Source organism: Sinohyriopsis cumingii, chromosome 1, assembly GCF_028554795.1.
Source record: "Sinohyriopsis cumingii isolate HCF-2022 chromosome 1, ASM2855479v2, whole genome shotgun sequence".
Lineage (NCBI taxonomy): Eukaryota > Metazoa > Mollusca > Bivalvia > Unionida > Unionidae > Sinohyriopsis > Sinohyriopsis cumingii.
In genome coordinates this window covers 64,216,884-64,233,946 of record NC_142961.1, presented here as the reverse complement: position 1 = coordinate 64,233,946, position 17,063 = coordinate 64,216,884, and the positions used below count along the sequence as shown (strand labels likewise).

At 35.4% G+C, this 17,063-nt stretch overlaps 1 protein-coding gene across 1 annotated transcript; it reads left to right on the top strand.

The window, feature by feature from the left end:
• Window positions 1-1,565: 1,565 nt before the first annotated feature.
• Window positions 1,566-16,826, top strand: LOC149807002 (DNA excision repair protein ERCC-8-like). Its single transcript, XM_089960552.1, has 3 exons — window positions 1,566-3,757; window positions 4,738-4,832; window positions 13,238-16,826. The coding sequence occupies exons 1-3, from the start codon at window positions 3,585-3,587 to the stop codon at window positions 13,732-13,734; spliced, it is 765 nt and encodes a 254-aa protein (XP_089816678.1). The 5' UTR covers window positions 1,566-3,584; the 3' UTR covers window positions 13,735-16,826.
• The last annotated feature ends 237 nt before the right edge of the window (window positions 16,827-17,063 follow it).

Genomic DNA, 17,063 nt, shown 5'->3' with positions numbered 1-17,063 from the left:
AAGTTGTACATCAGTCAAACAGTGGCAAGTTCTAGTAAGAGGATAAAGATATATATCAAACAGTGGCAAGTTGTAGTAAGAGGATACAGATATATATCAGTCAAACAGTGGCAAGTTGTAGTATGAGAATAAAGTTGTACAACAGTCAAACAGTGGCAAGTTGTAGTAAGAGGATAAAGATATACATCAGTCAAACAGTGGCAAATTGCAGTAAGAGGATAAAGATACACATCAGTCAAACAGTGGCAAGTTGTAGTAAGAGGATAAAGATATATATCAGTCAAACAGTGGCAAGTTGTAGTAAGAGGATAAAGTTATACAACAGTCAAACAGTGGCAGGTTGTAGTAGAGGATAAAGATATACATCAGTCAAACAGTCACAAATTGTCATAAGAGGATAAAGATGTAGATCAGTCAAACAGTGGCAAGTTGTAGTAAGAGGATACAGATATACATCAGTCAAACAATGGCAAGTTGTAGTAAGAGGATAAAGATATATATAAGTCAAACAGTGGCAAGTTGTAGTAAGAGGATACAGATATGTATCAGTCAAACAGTGGCAAGTTGTATAAGAGAATAAAGTTGTACAACAGTCAAACAGTGGCAAGTTGTAGTAAGAGGATAAAGATGTACATCAGTCAAACAGTGGCAAGTTGTATTAAGAGGATAAAGTTGTACATCAGTCAAACAGTGGCAAGTTGTAGTAAGAGGATAAAGATGTACATCGACAGTCAAACAGTGGCAAGTTGTAGTAAGAGGATAAAGTTGTACATCAGTCAAACAGTGGCAAGTTGTAGTAAGAGGATAAAGTTGTACATCAGTCAAACAGTGGCAAGTTGTAGTAAGAGAATAAAGTTGTACATCAGTCAAACAGTGGCAAGTTGTAGTAAAAGGATAAAGATGTACATCAGTCAAACAGTGGCAAGTTGTAGTAAGAGGATACAGATATATATCAGTCAAACAGTGGCAAGTTCTAGTAAGAGAATAAAGTTATACAGCAGTCAAACAGTGGCAGGTTGTAGTAGAGGATAAAGATATACATCAGTCAAACAGTCACAAATTGTCATAAGAGGATAAAGATGTAGATCAGTCAAACAGTGGCAAGTTGTAGTAAGAGGATACAGATATACATTGGTCAAACAGTGGCAAGTTGTAGTAAGAGAATAAAGTTGTACAACAGTCAAACAGTGGCAAGTTGTAGTAAGAGGATGAAGTTGTACAACAGTCAAACAGTGGCAAGTTGTAGTAAGAGGATAAAGTTGTACATCAGTCAAACAGTGGCAAGTTGTAGTAAGAGGATAAAGATATGCATCAGTCAAACAGTGGTAAGTTGTAGTAATAGGATAAAGATGTACATCAGTCAAACAGTGGCAAGTTGTAGTATGAGGATAAAGATGTACATCAGTCAAACGGTGGCAAGTTGTAGTAAGAGAATAAAGTTGTACAACAGTCAAACAGTGGCAAGTTGTAGTATGAGGATAAAGATGTACATCAGTCAAACAGTGGCAAGTTGTAGTAAGAGGATAAAGATGTACATTAGTCAAACAGTGGCAAGTTGTAGTAAGAGGATAAAGATGTACATCAGTCAAACAGTCACAAGTTCAGACAGCTGCTGCATGCACATTGTCAATGGTTTACATATCAAGAGTTGTTAGTTTTGAATCAGATCAATTAAATAGCATAATTTCTGTTTGATATATCATCTACATGTTTATAAATTAAGGTAAACTTGACAGCCTCAGGAAGGAAGCTACGAATAGGATGGGATTGATCTGGAAGTTCCATAGAAAAACATCAGGACACTATTCCAGGCATATTCATGGCATAGGCCATTGTTAGTTAATAAAAGAACTAATAAATACAGTTAAACTTTCTTAATGTTTGAACACACACACCCTTTCAAATATAGCATTTATTTATTTTTTTCCAGTTTTTTTTCAAAATAAATTTGTATGGCCAGCAGGTAAAAAATAGGGTCAGTTGATAATCCAAACCACACATACTTTTTTAATTGGTCTGCAAAGGAAGTTGTATTTTATTTACGTTATAGTGGAATTTCAAGCACATTCCAGAGCAATGATGTTGAAAACACAGATGTTATACAATGAATTATAATAGTCGGTTAAACAGCATTTAAAAAGAAGCATGCAGTGTGTACTATGAAGCTTACCTGGTCGTAGATATGAGCTGACAGTATCGTACTGAGTCCATTGTACATAAAGATACGATTAAAGATTTATTCAGTATTTATTATAAAACATATCAGGTTGATATTTCAGTGCATTGCTATGTAAAATATATTACAGATAACACATAAACTAAATGAATCAACAGTTACCTAAATATATTTCTGTATTCCTGAATTTCTGATCATTTGACACCAAGCAGTCATTTAAAACAGAAATATGTACAATTATGCACATATGAATACCTGGGCAAATCACTTTGTGGTCATATATTTAGATAACATTACTATTATTAAGTATAGTGGACATACAAGATGTAGCGAATAAAAACATTTTGCCATTACATAATAGTTTATGCATAAAATTTTATTCCAAAACCCAATGCACTTATCAAATGCAGTATAATAACATCAAAAGCGCCTTCCCTTGGTCCAAGAGTATGTCTTGCTTTAACTTTTGGTATTAATAGTTAAATGTTTACCTTTCCAGAGAAGAAACTTCAGTCTTGTGTCTGACTTTTGAACAGTTCACATTTCCATCACATCCCCAGTTAAACAGTGTCCAATATCAGCACCAAGATAGGAATGTTTCTTTTAGTGAGATACCTGAAGAATTATTACGTATAATACTTAAACTATTTAAGTTTTGTTTTGGTTCCAGACAGGATAGATTTTGTTTGGTCTAAATGGAGGAATAATTTGTTGTCAATGAGTTATGAAATAAACAAAACCCAAATTCCATACTTAACCTCTCAATTAAACCCACTGTCTCTGTCCAAAAGAAAATAGCAGATTCTTCAGTCTAAAGCATCAGATTAGTGACAAAGTTCCAGCCATATTATTAACATGAATGAAAAGAGCCATGAACCCAGTATTTATCCTCGATGGAACCCAACATGAAATATTAGCACTGGAAGAAAAAGTATTTCAAACATCTACTGGCTGTCACTTGGTCGAATAAGATTTAAATAATTAGACTGACAGAACTGAGACAATGGCTTTCAAGGTCTGTGTCTGTACAAGTATGCAATGAAGGTGTGAAAAGTTTTCTGTTAAGCCTAGTAAAATCAAAGCGGTGAAATTGCCTTTGTTCAGTTGTAGTTCTAAGATAATTTGTTAAATTAATAAAACAAAGATCCATTGAAAAACCATACAGATAACAAGATTGATACTTGGGACAAAGTTTGTTTCTCTTTGGTTTTGGTGTGATAAGACTGAAGCTAATCATAGATTACGCTTTCTAGTGCATTTTAGACAATATTTACCTGCTTCACTTTTGGCATTTTGTTTGTGCATAGACACTATTTGGACAGATTAGAAGTCATCCAGTAATGAAAGATTAAATTCTTTCCAGACAGCAGGTGAGTATGAGTTCACTGGGATTGTGTATAGCCATCACATGTCTCCAGTGGCAACAACCCACTGTCTTGTGGCTGTTGCCTGCCAAAGCTCTACAATCAGACTGGTAGACCTAAAGTCTGGTTCCGACAGTCATGCTCTCCAGGGACACACCAAACCTGTGGTTTGTGTCAAATGGTCCACACAAAAAGAGTTCTGCCTTGCATCTGGCAGGTAAGTACTTAGTAGTAAATAATGTAAAATTTCAATAGCATGCAATATTTCACAAATTAAGGAAGGAAATTGATCTGTGAAAATACAATTCAATACATATATGCAAAAAAATATGTATTTATGGTCTATTTCTCTCATGGATGCCTTGATAATAATAACAACCATGGCATAAATTAATATAATTATTTTTACAGTTGATGAATAATTGACCTAGTTGTAGATCCCTCCGGTGGCCTAGCGGGAAGTCGTGGGTTCAAACTCTGGCCAAGTCATACCAAAGACTTCTAAAAATGGTACTAACAGCTGCCTCGCTAGGCACTCAACATTAAGAGGTTAGTGTTAGGAATGGTTGGCCTGGTGTCAGGATAATGTGACTGGGCGGGACATCATGCTACATGTCTTCGGCATGATGCCCCAGTGCTAATCATCACTTTAATCTGCCCCACTGCAGACATTGTAGCGATATGACTGAATTTTTTAAAAGCTATGTTAATAATCTAAATCATACACATACACAGACCTAGATGTAAGTAGGTTAATGTAGTACACTCTAATCCACTGCATTGCCTGGAAATCGTTATCAATCTTTATCAGTTTTGTGTGTAATTTGATTTATCAATGATAAAAAGCTGGACTATGATATTGTAAAAAATAATTTACTATAGGTATTTTAAATTATTTTAAATACTAAAGGAAACAAGTGCTACTTTTTTGTGTAATTTTTTTTGCCTTGTGTCTAATTTAATATATTTAATTACATCAAAAAAATGTCCAAGTTTTAAGAGTAAATGTTTATCATTCTGTGACTTTTGATATTAAAAAAGATTAATTTTTACTAGGTGGGTTGATACTCCACAAATTGAGAATTTAGGAACACTACCTTTTGTGGTGACAAAATCCTGATGAGAGTGTGGAAGTTAGAGCCTGCTATGAAGCTTTACTGTTGCTATATTTTACCTGCGTATTGTATCACATTTCAGTGCAGACTCCAAGATCCTCTTTTGGGACATCAGGAGAGCCAAAGGGCCTCTTCTGGTCTTTGACCAGCATAATGGAGAAAATGTTGGGGACCAGGGTAAGTTGTAAAAACTTGTTTATTTAAAGTAGCTCATCCTTGCCAGTTTACTATCAGTAAACTAATTTTATTTAGATTATATCCACACTCATTTTGAAAAACATAGTTTGGAAAATAATGATCTAATTGTTGATTAAATTAACACAAAACCTGGCAGACACCTTAAGTTGATAGAGAGTTTGCTATGAATAAACTTATTTGATTTAGATCATATTTGTTTACATGTTCATTCCAGAAATGGAACATTTGGACCCAGTGACTGATTCCAGGTCGGAATGAGGTCTCATTTAGAGGAGAGAAAAATAATGGGTCATAGATATCCTTATGGGTTTCTTATTTACTTTGTAAAAAAAAAACACAGTATGTTTTATTACCTCAGTCGTTTGTTGAATATGATGGCAAAATAAAGTATTTAATAGCAGGAATACATTACCTGCTATTATTGCATTGCTGTATCTTTTCCTGGCCATAGTCTCCAGTTGAAGGACATTATTTCCTTCCTCTCATTAGTAATTGGAGGTTGAAATGCAATAAAGTATTTATATTGTTAAAAATAGTTTTTGCCCCACCCTTGACTACATTTTACAGTCCAAGGAGCACATATAATAAAGGTTGTATTTTACAGAACTTCCCCTTTAATTGTTACAGATTCAGATGTGTATAGACTTATAGGAAGGTTCATTATGATTGTATGGAAGTTTCTTATTTTTTAAAAATGTGTTATCCTTTTGACCAAGATGCCTAAGTTCTGACAGATGATGCTAAGATTTCTGATAAGGCATGTTTATGTGTGGGCATCTCTGTTTTAGGTTTTAGAACATGTCCTACTGTGGGCATACAAGTCTTACAATGGACATAAAATAAAGAGAGCTTCAAGTAGAAGGATAGTCATGATTGGCAAAAAATTCATGATGAAGTTTTATGACCAGTTATATTGAAGGAAAATGCTTGTTTACCTTCACATTAATACCAGAAATCAATATCAGATACAAAATATATTAAATATGTACCTCTGTTTAGGATGTTTGTAAGTGAAATATGTCAATTACCAACTTGTCATTCATAAAACAGAAATATAATGTTCAATGATGAGATCAAGACAGTCTGTGATTTTATTTGCTAAACTGATTGATTTGAAACATACAAAGACTTAATGGATAATGTTTATATGGCAGATGCTGCCAGAGTAGCTCAGATTATGCTTTTAGTCACTTTATGTAGTAAATAGTTGTGATTGTGTTATGAACTTTCATTTGTATCTGAGAAGTTGCTTTCATTTTCAAGAGATTAGTGTAAAATCTTATTTAAAGGGACATATCTTAATGATACTGATTTTCACAAAACCACCAAGATTTTACAATTACTAGCATACTTACAAACCTACACATTATTGAAGTATAAACAATTTCTTGAAGTAAATTATTATTTGAGTGAATGTCTACTTTAACTATGACAGCTCTTAAATACAATTGCTGGCAGTTAATACTCTTTCAAATGGATTTAAATTTGGATTAAGCTAATACATTTTGTCATTAGAGGAAAATATATTCTTTCAACCCAAGAAAATGTCATTCTCTTTTTTTTAAATTTTTAGTTCACATGATCAAAAGCTAAATGAGTTTATAGTGTAGTCCTGTCTGAAAGGTTCATTTGTGTCCCTGTGTGTGTGTGTGTGTGTGTGAGAGAGATTTTGGATTTTTAATGTCTGCAGTGTGGCAGTTTATAGTGATGTCTAGCACACAGGCATGTAACATCATGTCCCACCAAGTCATATTATTCTGACACCAGGCCAACCAATCCTAACAATAAGCTCTTAATGCTGAGCATCAAGCAAGGCAGGTGTTTAGTACCATTTTTATAAATCATTAGTATGACTCTGTGAACTGCAACCTCCCACTTCCAAGGCTGACACTCTAACCACTAGGCCAATGGAACTTGTCTGAGAGACATCTGTGCATATTAATAAGGTGTTCTTACATGCAATTGACTGAACATGTGAACTCTCTAGAAGTTTCCATTTTGAACAGATTGTGATTAGACTTGGTGCATAAGCATATATCACAGATATATTGGCTGATTTCTGTTATGAGTAACATCTGTACAAATTAATGAATCATTCTTACATTTTATTGGCTGAACACTGTAGATGCATTATTTTTAAAGGTGGCATTTGCCACCCTATAGACATGGCTTAGAGAGCAGGAAGTATTTTCTGCACAGAGGCATGCTTTACCAGAAATATAGCTCAGTTTCCTTAGCATACCCCCCTCTCTCTCTCTCTCTCTCTCTCTGCTTATTTACAATACTTTTGGAACATCAAGAGATTAGTCATTTCACATTGAAACTATGTTTTTTACATACTGCATATCAGCATATGGTATTGTACATGTAATTAATTGCCAGTTTGCCAGTTTAAGGAAAGTAAGGGAAGGTACCTGTGATAACGATTATTGAGGGTCACTGGTTTTGGGTTATGCAAGATACTTTCCCATGCAGAGAGAAAGTTAAGACATGATCATTTGGAATATTTCAGTTAAACAAGTTGTAAAAATTAACAATTAACTGACATTTCAGATTATCAAACATAGTTTTAAATAGATGGAAAATTGACTGAAAATCAAGATTTTGTCAGTCTTTCATTATACAGTCAAACCTGTCTTATCAATCACCTTATATAGCAATCACCTGGTCACAGTGGCCATTCTAACTTCCCCTGGCAAATGTACTATAAAAACACTGTTTGTAATGGTCACCTTTACCTTCTATAATCAGGTGCCTCTGGTGTCCAAACTAAATGGTGGTTTTTTGGTGACTTAAGTGGTCACTGGAGTGTATCTACTGTGGCTGATGGGTCTATGATAAACTAAACTTTTGCTTAAAGAGGAAAACATTGTTTAGACAAAGCAGTACCGTGTGAAATGATGTACTGACATTTCACATCTCACTTGCATTCACCATACTTCAGTCCATTGTCAGTGTAACTCAGAGGTGTCAATAGGTCAAAAGTGAACAAGTTTTGATTGTTAGGATAGAAAGTTAAAGCAGCTTTGGGGGTGGGGGTGGAGTGAGGGTAAAAAGTAGTTTTGTTTTTGCAGCAAAAATCGAAATCTACTTTTGTGCCAGTGTGACAAGTATAGTTTGATATATTCATCTATTTCCCAGTGAATTGTGTATAAAGGCAGGCAGTGGTTCAGTTAAACTGTCTTTTGGTCATGGCAAATTGAGCAATGAGCTAATTCTGACATTTTTTAAAAGTGTGAACAGCTGTTTCTCAGTCTAATTTATACAAACTTGTAAATCAAAGGGTCAGTCATTTGTTTTAGTCATACTTAAGCTGTAGCGAAATCAATGATTTGTCATAGATCACAAAATAAACTTATCAGTGATTATTTTAAGTCACTGATGATATAGTTTATTGGATGGATTAAAGGAAATAGGATACAGTAATCTTGTGGGGAATATGTATTTATATTTCGTGTGAGGTCAGAGTCACCTGGATTTGGGAATTTCACATTTTAGGAACACACTCAGTCTACAATGAGTCCAGAATACAATAAATTGTTACAACTTTGTGCAGACCTCATATCATGAATTGGTGTCTATTGAAACTTGAGTTTGACTCAGAAATGATCTTGCGGGAGACTTCTTAGGTTCAAGTGTCATTGGGTTCAACTCCTTTATTATTCAGGGGAAGAAAACATAACATGTAACAACGTTATGGGTCATTGGCATATATTTGTAATCATATAAAGAAAGAGCAAAAGAAGCAGACCTGAAATTACAAAAATTGAAAATGTTCTAGTCTAGCATAATATAAATCACATGTTGTTCATCTGTCGAGTCGACAAGGACTACTCTAGTCATCCGAGGGTTGGAGGGGCTGGTTCTGTTCTGTGTGTGCGCAGGTGGCTGATGAGGCTAATCCTTGCACTGAATGTTTATTTGCATTAGGGACAAGGTATGAATGGGACATCTCCAGGAGGATTGATGGCAAGTGCATTTCATGCTTGCCTCTTCAGCTCTGCTGCTGCTTTTCTGCTAGCTTTGCACAACTTCAAGCTTTTGTGCATGGAGGAACGCCAAGTGACTCTATCGCTTGCTGTTTGCTCCCAGGAATCAGGGTTTATGTTGAACGCTTTCAATGCAGCTTTCAGATTGTCTTTGAAGCATTTCTTCTGACCTCCGTGGGATCGCTGTCCTTGCTGTAGTTTGCCATAGAAGCCGGTGGTCTGGCATGCGTACAACATGTCCCACCCAGCATAGCTGGGACTGCATCAGGATGGTGTGGATGCTGGGGAGACCTGCTTGAGCGAGTACCTCAGTGTCTGGAACCTTGTGATGCCACTTGATGTTGAGGATTTTCCTGAGACTTGTTTTGTGAAAGTGGCTTAGCTTGGCATGGCATTGGTACACCGTCCATGTTTCACATACGTAAAGTAGTGTGGGGAGCACAACTGCCCTGTAGACCTTTAGTTTGGTCTGGATGCTGATGCCTCTTCTATTCCAGACATTGGCATACAGTCTGCCAAAAGTTGCGCTGGCTCTGGCAATGTGGAGGTTCACCTCGTCATCAGTAGTGACACTTTGTGACAGTGTGCTGTCAAGGTAGGTGAAGTGGTTCACTACATTGAGTTTTTGGCTGTTGATGGTGATGTCGGCCTCAACATAGGGCTTTCCAGAGGCCGGCTGATGCAGGACTTCATTTCATGGTACTGATGGTGACACTGAAGCTTGTGCAGGAGCTAGAGAACTTGTTAACACTGCATTGCAGGTCGGCTTCTGAGCCATCATTGAGGGCGCATTCATCAGCAAATAAGAATTCCCTGATGATGTCTGTCATAACCTTGGTTTTCGCTTGAAGCCTCCTGGGGTTGAACAGTTTTCCATCTGTACATTACCTGATGCCGACTTTAACATCTCTGTCTCTGAAAGCATTAGTCAGCATGGCAGAGAAGAATAGGCTGAACAGTGACAGTGGCAGAACACAACCTTGCTTGATGCCATTGGTTACTGGGAATAGCTCAGTTGTCTCTCAGTTGTCCTGGACTTGTGCCTGCATGCCATCATGGAAATGCTGCACTATGGATATAAATTTTCTTGGGCATCCATACTTGGCCATTACCTTCCACAAACCTCTGCTGCCAGTATCAAAGGTCTTTGTCAAATTGACATAGATGGAGAAAAGGTTGGCATTTTGCTCTTGACATTCCTCTTGTAGCTGCCTTGCAGCAAACACCATGTTGATGGTCCCATGTTTTTTCTGGATACCACCCTGACATTCTGGCAGGAGTCCCTGGTCAAGGTGCATAGTGAGGCGCTTCAGTAGGATTCTGGTGAATATCTTTCCTGCAATTGAGAGCAAGGATATACCCTGGTGGTTGTTGCAGGCCTGGCAGTTCCCTTTGCAATTATACAGGTGGATTATGGAAGCATCTTTGAATTCTTGGGTATCGTCTCTTGCTGCTACATCAGTAAAAACAGCTGGTGGAGCCTTTCTATCAGGGCTTGGATAGAGTCTGAACCAGGGGCTTTGCCACAGGAGAGCAGACGTATCACTTTCTGTGTCTTGAGCAATGTTGGAGGATCATCCAGTGCTTTGTTGATGAATAATTCGGGGAAATGACATGGTTTCATCATTGATGGATGAAGGGCGATTCAGGATTCTTCAGCCCATCATTGAAGAATCTTCTCTTTGTCAGTAATTAGTGTGTTCTCTTGGGTCCATGCAATTTGTTATGAGAAATGAGTAGAACAAATAACACAGACCCAGATCTTCTGGCACATTAAGCTTTAGCAGATCAAGGTCCATGGTGCTCACAGTTGGATCCAACTTCCATGTGCAATATTGTGTTTGAAGCAAAACAATTACGCTAATTAATGAGCTGTTTCAGTTTGTATTTAAGAGAAAATTGATGTTATGATCACTTTACAAGTAGTTCTCAAGCAAGCTGATAGTTACTCTGTGGATAAAATTAGTTTGCTAAATTATTTTCGCAAGGAAGGTAATAACAGTGATTTGGAGAAGGTAAATTTGTTTGAAAATGGAGAGATAAAACGTAAGACGGATACTGAGTGTGCGGTAGCTATTTCTGAGTGTGAACGAGGATTTAGTTCAATGAACTTAATCAAGACTTCTTTAAGGAATTCCTTAAACCAAAAGAGCTTAAAAATGCTAATAAACATTTCTGCAAATGTACCAGAGCTTGAGGACTTTGACCCAGACACAGCTATCAACTGCTGGTGCAGGTGGCAGACACATACATGGACATATTTTCAAGTTCATAAGCAAAAACATATATACATGAACCTGAAGAAGCCAAATGTATAACAACCAATGTTTTTGAAAAATTAAATTCTTTTAAGAAATAATTATGTTGTATATTTTTTCTTCTTCTACGGATTAAGTAAATACGTCTCATCAAATCTTGGCAAGTGATTAATATCTTAATCAGATTAATCAGATCTTAATCATAACTTAATAAGAAACTAATATAAAGCAACTTTTCTGCAGAGCCACTTTTGGGATACAACATTTGTACAATTCTGTGACATTCCCTACTGTTCTTGAGTACAAGAAATTTAATACCAAATGTTACATCAACTAGTGTCCATACATTTTAGCTGGTTTTCTCAGACAGTTTAAGTGTATCAACCCATTTTCAGGCCAGAGATTCCCAGTTGCAGTAAGAGATTGTTAGCTAATAGTCTGATTTTGTAGTATGTGAGGATATACGGAATCCTGAGGTGATTCAGAGCACCATTATTATATTGTGTGCTCAACACGTTAACTAATAGACTGATTTTGTGGTATGTGAGGAAATATGGAATCCTGAGGTGATTTAAAGCACCATTGTTATATTTTCTGCTCAACACATTAACTAATAGACTGACTTTGTGGTATGTGAAGAAATATGGAATACTGAGGTGATTCTGAGCACCATTGTTATATTGTGTGCTCAACACGTTAACTAATAGACTGATTTTATGGTATTTGAGGAAATATGGAATTCTGAGGTGATTCAGAGCACCATTGCTATATTGTGTGCTCAACACGTTAACTAATAGACTGATTTTGTGGTATTTGAGGAAATATGGAATTCTGAGGTGATTCACAGCACCATTGTTATATTGTGTGCTCAGCATGTTAACTAATAGACTGATTTTGTGGTATGTGAGGAACTACAGAATCCTGAGGTGATTCAGAGCACCATTGTTATATTGTTTGCTCAACACGTTAACTAATAGACTGATTTTGTGGTGTGTGAGGAAATATGGAATCCTGAGGTGATTCAGAGCACCATTGTTATATTGTGTGCTCAACACATTAACTAATAGACTGATTTTGTGGTATGTGAGGAAATATGGAATTCTGAGGAGATTCAGAGCACAATTATTATATTGTGATCAACATGGGTCTCTTCAACACCTGTTTGGTCTGATTCTGTGTTTACTGAGGAATGAAATATACATCAGTAGAAGCATCAGTCTCAGAGTCATATTTTGGACACAGACTCTGACTCAATCGTTTTATGCACATATTGCTCACCCATCAGACTTGTATGTTCCTCAGTGACCTGATTTGTACTCATTTGCTTCAAAAAATTGCATCATGTTGGTCTTACTTTATCATCATCTTCATTTGAAACAGACATATACAGGAACATCATATTTGAATGGAGTGTTTGTATTGTACCTTTTCCAAATGCTGCATTATGTAATCTCTGAGCCTATAGACAGTAACTTCACAAAGTTATTTATTTTTTCAGTCACTATTCACTGGGGTTGTTTATGTGCATGGCTTATTCAGCCTTGAAAAATCCTTGAAGAGAGGGGTTGCCTTGAAAGCTTCTTATTTACTAAAAACACATTGAATTTATGTGAAAGAATAAAAAGAGTTTCAACTGAATTAAATATACCACTTTTTACATTTTGAATTTTTCAAATTTATTTTATAAAATAAATTGTTCATGAAGTAAAGTGGGATAAAATTGTGTAGATCAAAAGACACTGGTTATTGCCAAAGGAATAGTGTTCCTTTGCTAATGTTGTGCCTCAACATTATATCTATGCAGTGATAAACATAGCAACATATGGAGAAAGTTTAATTTCCATGAGGTTAAATGGTCATGAAACTAAATTTCCAGAATTTGTTTTTAACCTTAATTTGATATTCCTAATAAAATACTTCATGTATATATTTTCCTAGCAGTTTTGAAGTTTCTTTTCCTTGCGATAAAATTGATGTCCTTAAAAAAGGTCGTAAAAGTCGGTGTTGCTTCAGAACAATTTTTTTCCTCTGTTTATGAATAAATGGTTTTATGATGAATATAACAAAAACTAAAATATCAATTTAAAAACAGTTTTTTGGAGTACATCCTTATATTTTTGTACTTTTTTTTTTACAGGGAAAACATCTCATTTAGGACTTATTAATGGAATGAAGTTCACAGCAGATGGATTGCATCTACTTTCCACAGGAACAGATGACAGAATTCGTCTTTGGAACACCACAACAGGGAAAAACACTCTAGTAAATTACAGGAAAACTAAAAATGACTGGAAAAGGGCAATTGAGCTTGGTATTACCACCAACTGTTCACCAGATCTCATCTTCATACCAAATGTTAGTAGCATTGAGGTTTACAACATGTACAGTGGGGAGCATATTAAAACTTTGAGGGGACATTATGCGCAAGTTAACTGTTGCATTTTTCACCCACATTACCAGGAACTTTACAGTGGAGGAAATGATAGAAACATTGTTGTGTGGATACCAAGTTGTGATTCTTGGGCTTATGATGACCATTTGAAATCCCAAAATGGAGAAAAGGATGATGACAAAAAGCTTGGTTATAAAAGAGTTGGTGCTACAGCTGATGCATGGAGTGATGATGAAAGTTGATATATAATTTGAGTGTGAGGTGTTTTTTCATATGACTATATTGTCTATGTGAGAAAGCTTGGAATATATAATTTATTCGATAGAATATCCACTCAAACCTCAATAAGTGCACATCTGTCTCTTTAAAAAAATGTATAGGGAGTGCACATTTTAATCACATTATGGCTTAAGGAATGGAAGCTGGTGCTTTACATCATGATTTTCAAATAATATATCATCATGTATGCCTGGTGTCCTCTCACTAATTCGAGTGTTAAATCAGTGCTAAAAATGGAGCTTGCATGTGCAATGTATTATCTGTAATGACCATATTGGGAGAGAGAAAATGCTCCCCCAATGACGAGGGTGCATAACATGGAGCTAACTGTTGTTCATATGCCTGAGTGTGATGTTTATGACATAGTTGCTATATGCTTATCACAGTAAGATTAACTTTACCAAATGTACATTAATTTGTTAAGGTCACAGCTTGGCTGTTATATTGAATTTGGTTTACTACTTCATGTACTGAAATTTACTCGTAAATATTGACCAGACTTACATTGAATACTTTCCAAAAGATATTGTGTGTCAAGGCTGTTCCACTAAAAAAAATACATGGGACCCAATGAAGGCACTTTTACAGTGGGGTACTCATCCATAGATGCAATTTAAAATTTCTGGTCATTTTAATATGAACTCTGTCACATCAAAGTACCCTGGCATATATTTTTTAAAAACTGCCTTCCCTGGGTACCATGTATGTTTAAATGGAACAGCCCTCAGATAGTTTTGTGGTTTCAAGTAGTTTGTGGTGTTCGATATTTAGATCAGATAAATAGTCTATTTTCTTTCCTCTGTGGAGTGAACATTTATTTGCTGTTGGTTACTTGCTTATAAGTTGGATCCAACTGTGAGCACCATGGACCTTGATCTGCTAAAGCTTAATTTGCCAGAAGATCTGGGTCTGTGTTATTTGTTCTACTGATTTCTCATAAAAAATTGCATGGACCCAAATCTACTGGAACATTTTGCGATGGCAGATATGGGTCCATGCTGTTTGCAGTTGGACATGACTTGTTAGCAAGTATAGATATGTCTTACCCTTGTAGTAGATATTCACAGGCCAATTTTTGTCAATTACATCTACTCATACAGATGCTCATTTTGAAAGGTAAGCTTTCTAAATGATGTCAGTTACAGCATATGTCAAGGACACTACCAGTTAAACATTATTACCATAAAAGGGACATATTTTTAGTCATTTTCACAGTTTTGAATCATGTAGTCCATTTAAAATGTTACCATGAAGTGAAAAATCAAAGACTGCATTATATGATTTTTCATTCCAGTTTATATTTATTTCATTATTTATTTGTGTGATTGATTTGTCAGTTGTTCATGTTAAATATAAAATATTTGTTTCATGTGTGTGATACATTCATAGTTTGTAAAACAAAGATGTAGTATTTGCCATTTGTATCAGTTGCATTAGGATTTGATTGTTTTATGTGACTGATATGTGTCATTTTTTATAATATGATGCAATAACTGTTTGTGGAATTATTTGAATTAAACATTGATTCCATTATGATGATGGTATCAACTCTTTCTTATGCATGAAATCTTGAAGCCATCACACTATATTCTGACTTTGTGGAGAGGTTTATACACAAATTGTGCTAAGGTTTAGATATATGAGAATATTATTTTTTATTGTCAACATGTTAATAGAAAATAAAGTATCAAACATGTACTGTGAATCATAACATTTCACTGCCATTAAATATTTGCTAATTTAAACAAATTTTAAGCATGTGCTGCCAGTCATCTATCCATCAGCACTTGCTTGTAAACATTCAAGAGGCTTCATTTCTAATCAGATTGTGATAGCATGTGATATACAGGCTGATATTGAAATCTCGGGAGTGACATTATGAGTGATATTCTTGCACATAGATTGGCTGTGCTTGTAACCAACCAAGAGGTCATAGTTTTATGACTCTGTGGTCTTATCCTGTGTCACAGAAAGAAGCAAAGTAAGTTTAGTAAAGACAAGTAATTTATTTAAGTTATAGAGTGAAAATTTAAGGGAAACTTTCAGCATTGTCATTTAAATCCCAAATAATCCTAAATGTCCTATCTCAATTCCCTAAGTATAGAATGTTCTGAATGAATTCACTAGTATTGATTGTACTGATGTATCAAAGTGATATAATCCAAAATGTCTTTTAATGAGTTATAGCACTTTTTAATTACAATGAATCATTTAAATAAATAATTATTCTCAAATTTACTAGAGTCATGCAGGCACAGACCTCAATCACAAACAAAAATTAAGCACACAATAATGATATACATAACATTATTTCCAATCAGATTTTAATATTTTTTGTTTAAATCATCAAGATAGGTTGGATGAAGATTGAGATGTACACATATTAGTTAGATCATCTAGCATCTAACTGAGTGAGTTTACCACACTAGACACTTCTTTTGTAAAAAAATTGTAATCACATGGTATATGGCTTTATGTCATGAGTATCTTGATCAGTTTAATTATGACTGGCATTCTTGCATATTGATCAGGTGATCTTCAAATTAGCTTCACTTATTACCCTTTGAAATGTCACATTGAGAGTTTGATCAAACTTAATCTGTATGCTTAGAATATCAAGATTGTGGACAAGTTTGATCATGGACAAGTTTGATTGTGGACAAGTTCTGTGCATATTGATGAGGCATTTGCATGTGATTCACTGAACTTGTCAGCAGTCAAGAGGATCATTTCTGAAAATTATGTAATTTACCCTAAGGCTTACAAGGCAAATATGTGATGGTGACAGCCTTAATCTTTCACATTACAATTGTGTGAATGAAATATTATGGATTTGAATTGACGTGGGCATGAGAGTGTTTCTTTTTTGTATTTAAATTGTTTTTGGGGGTTTTTTCCCTTTAAAACATGTCAGAAATTGTCTGATTTTTTAGAAAATGGCGTGCTAGTAAGAGGAATTAGTTGGGTTCAGAGCTGTTTTTGTTTTGCAAGTTATTCTAACATCTTACATTGTTTGGAATTTTTAATACTCAGAGACATTAAATAGTTTATACAACTGTTTTCCTTGGATTTTTATTTGCATCTGGATTGATGATTTGTAGTGGAATGCATATTGTTGTTGTTGTTGTTATAGGGTTTAATGCCATTTTTCAGCACATGATAGGCTATACATGGTGGCCAGTATTAATGGTGGAGGAAGAACCCAGGAAACCCCCCGGAAAGAACCACTGACCCACGAGAAACTACTGGCAGGAATGCATATTGACTTTATTTATCTTTGATTAAGCCCATG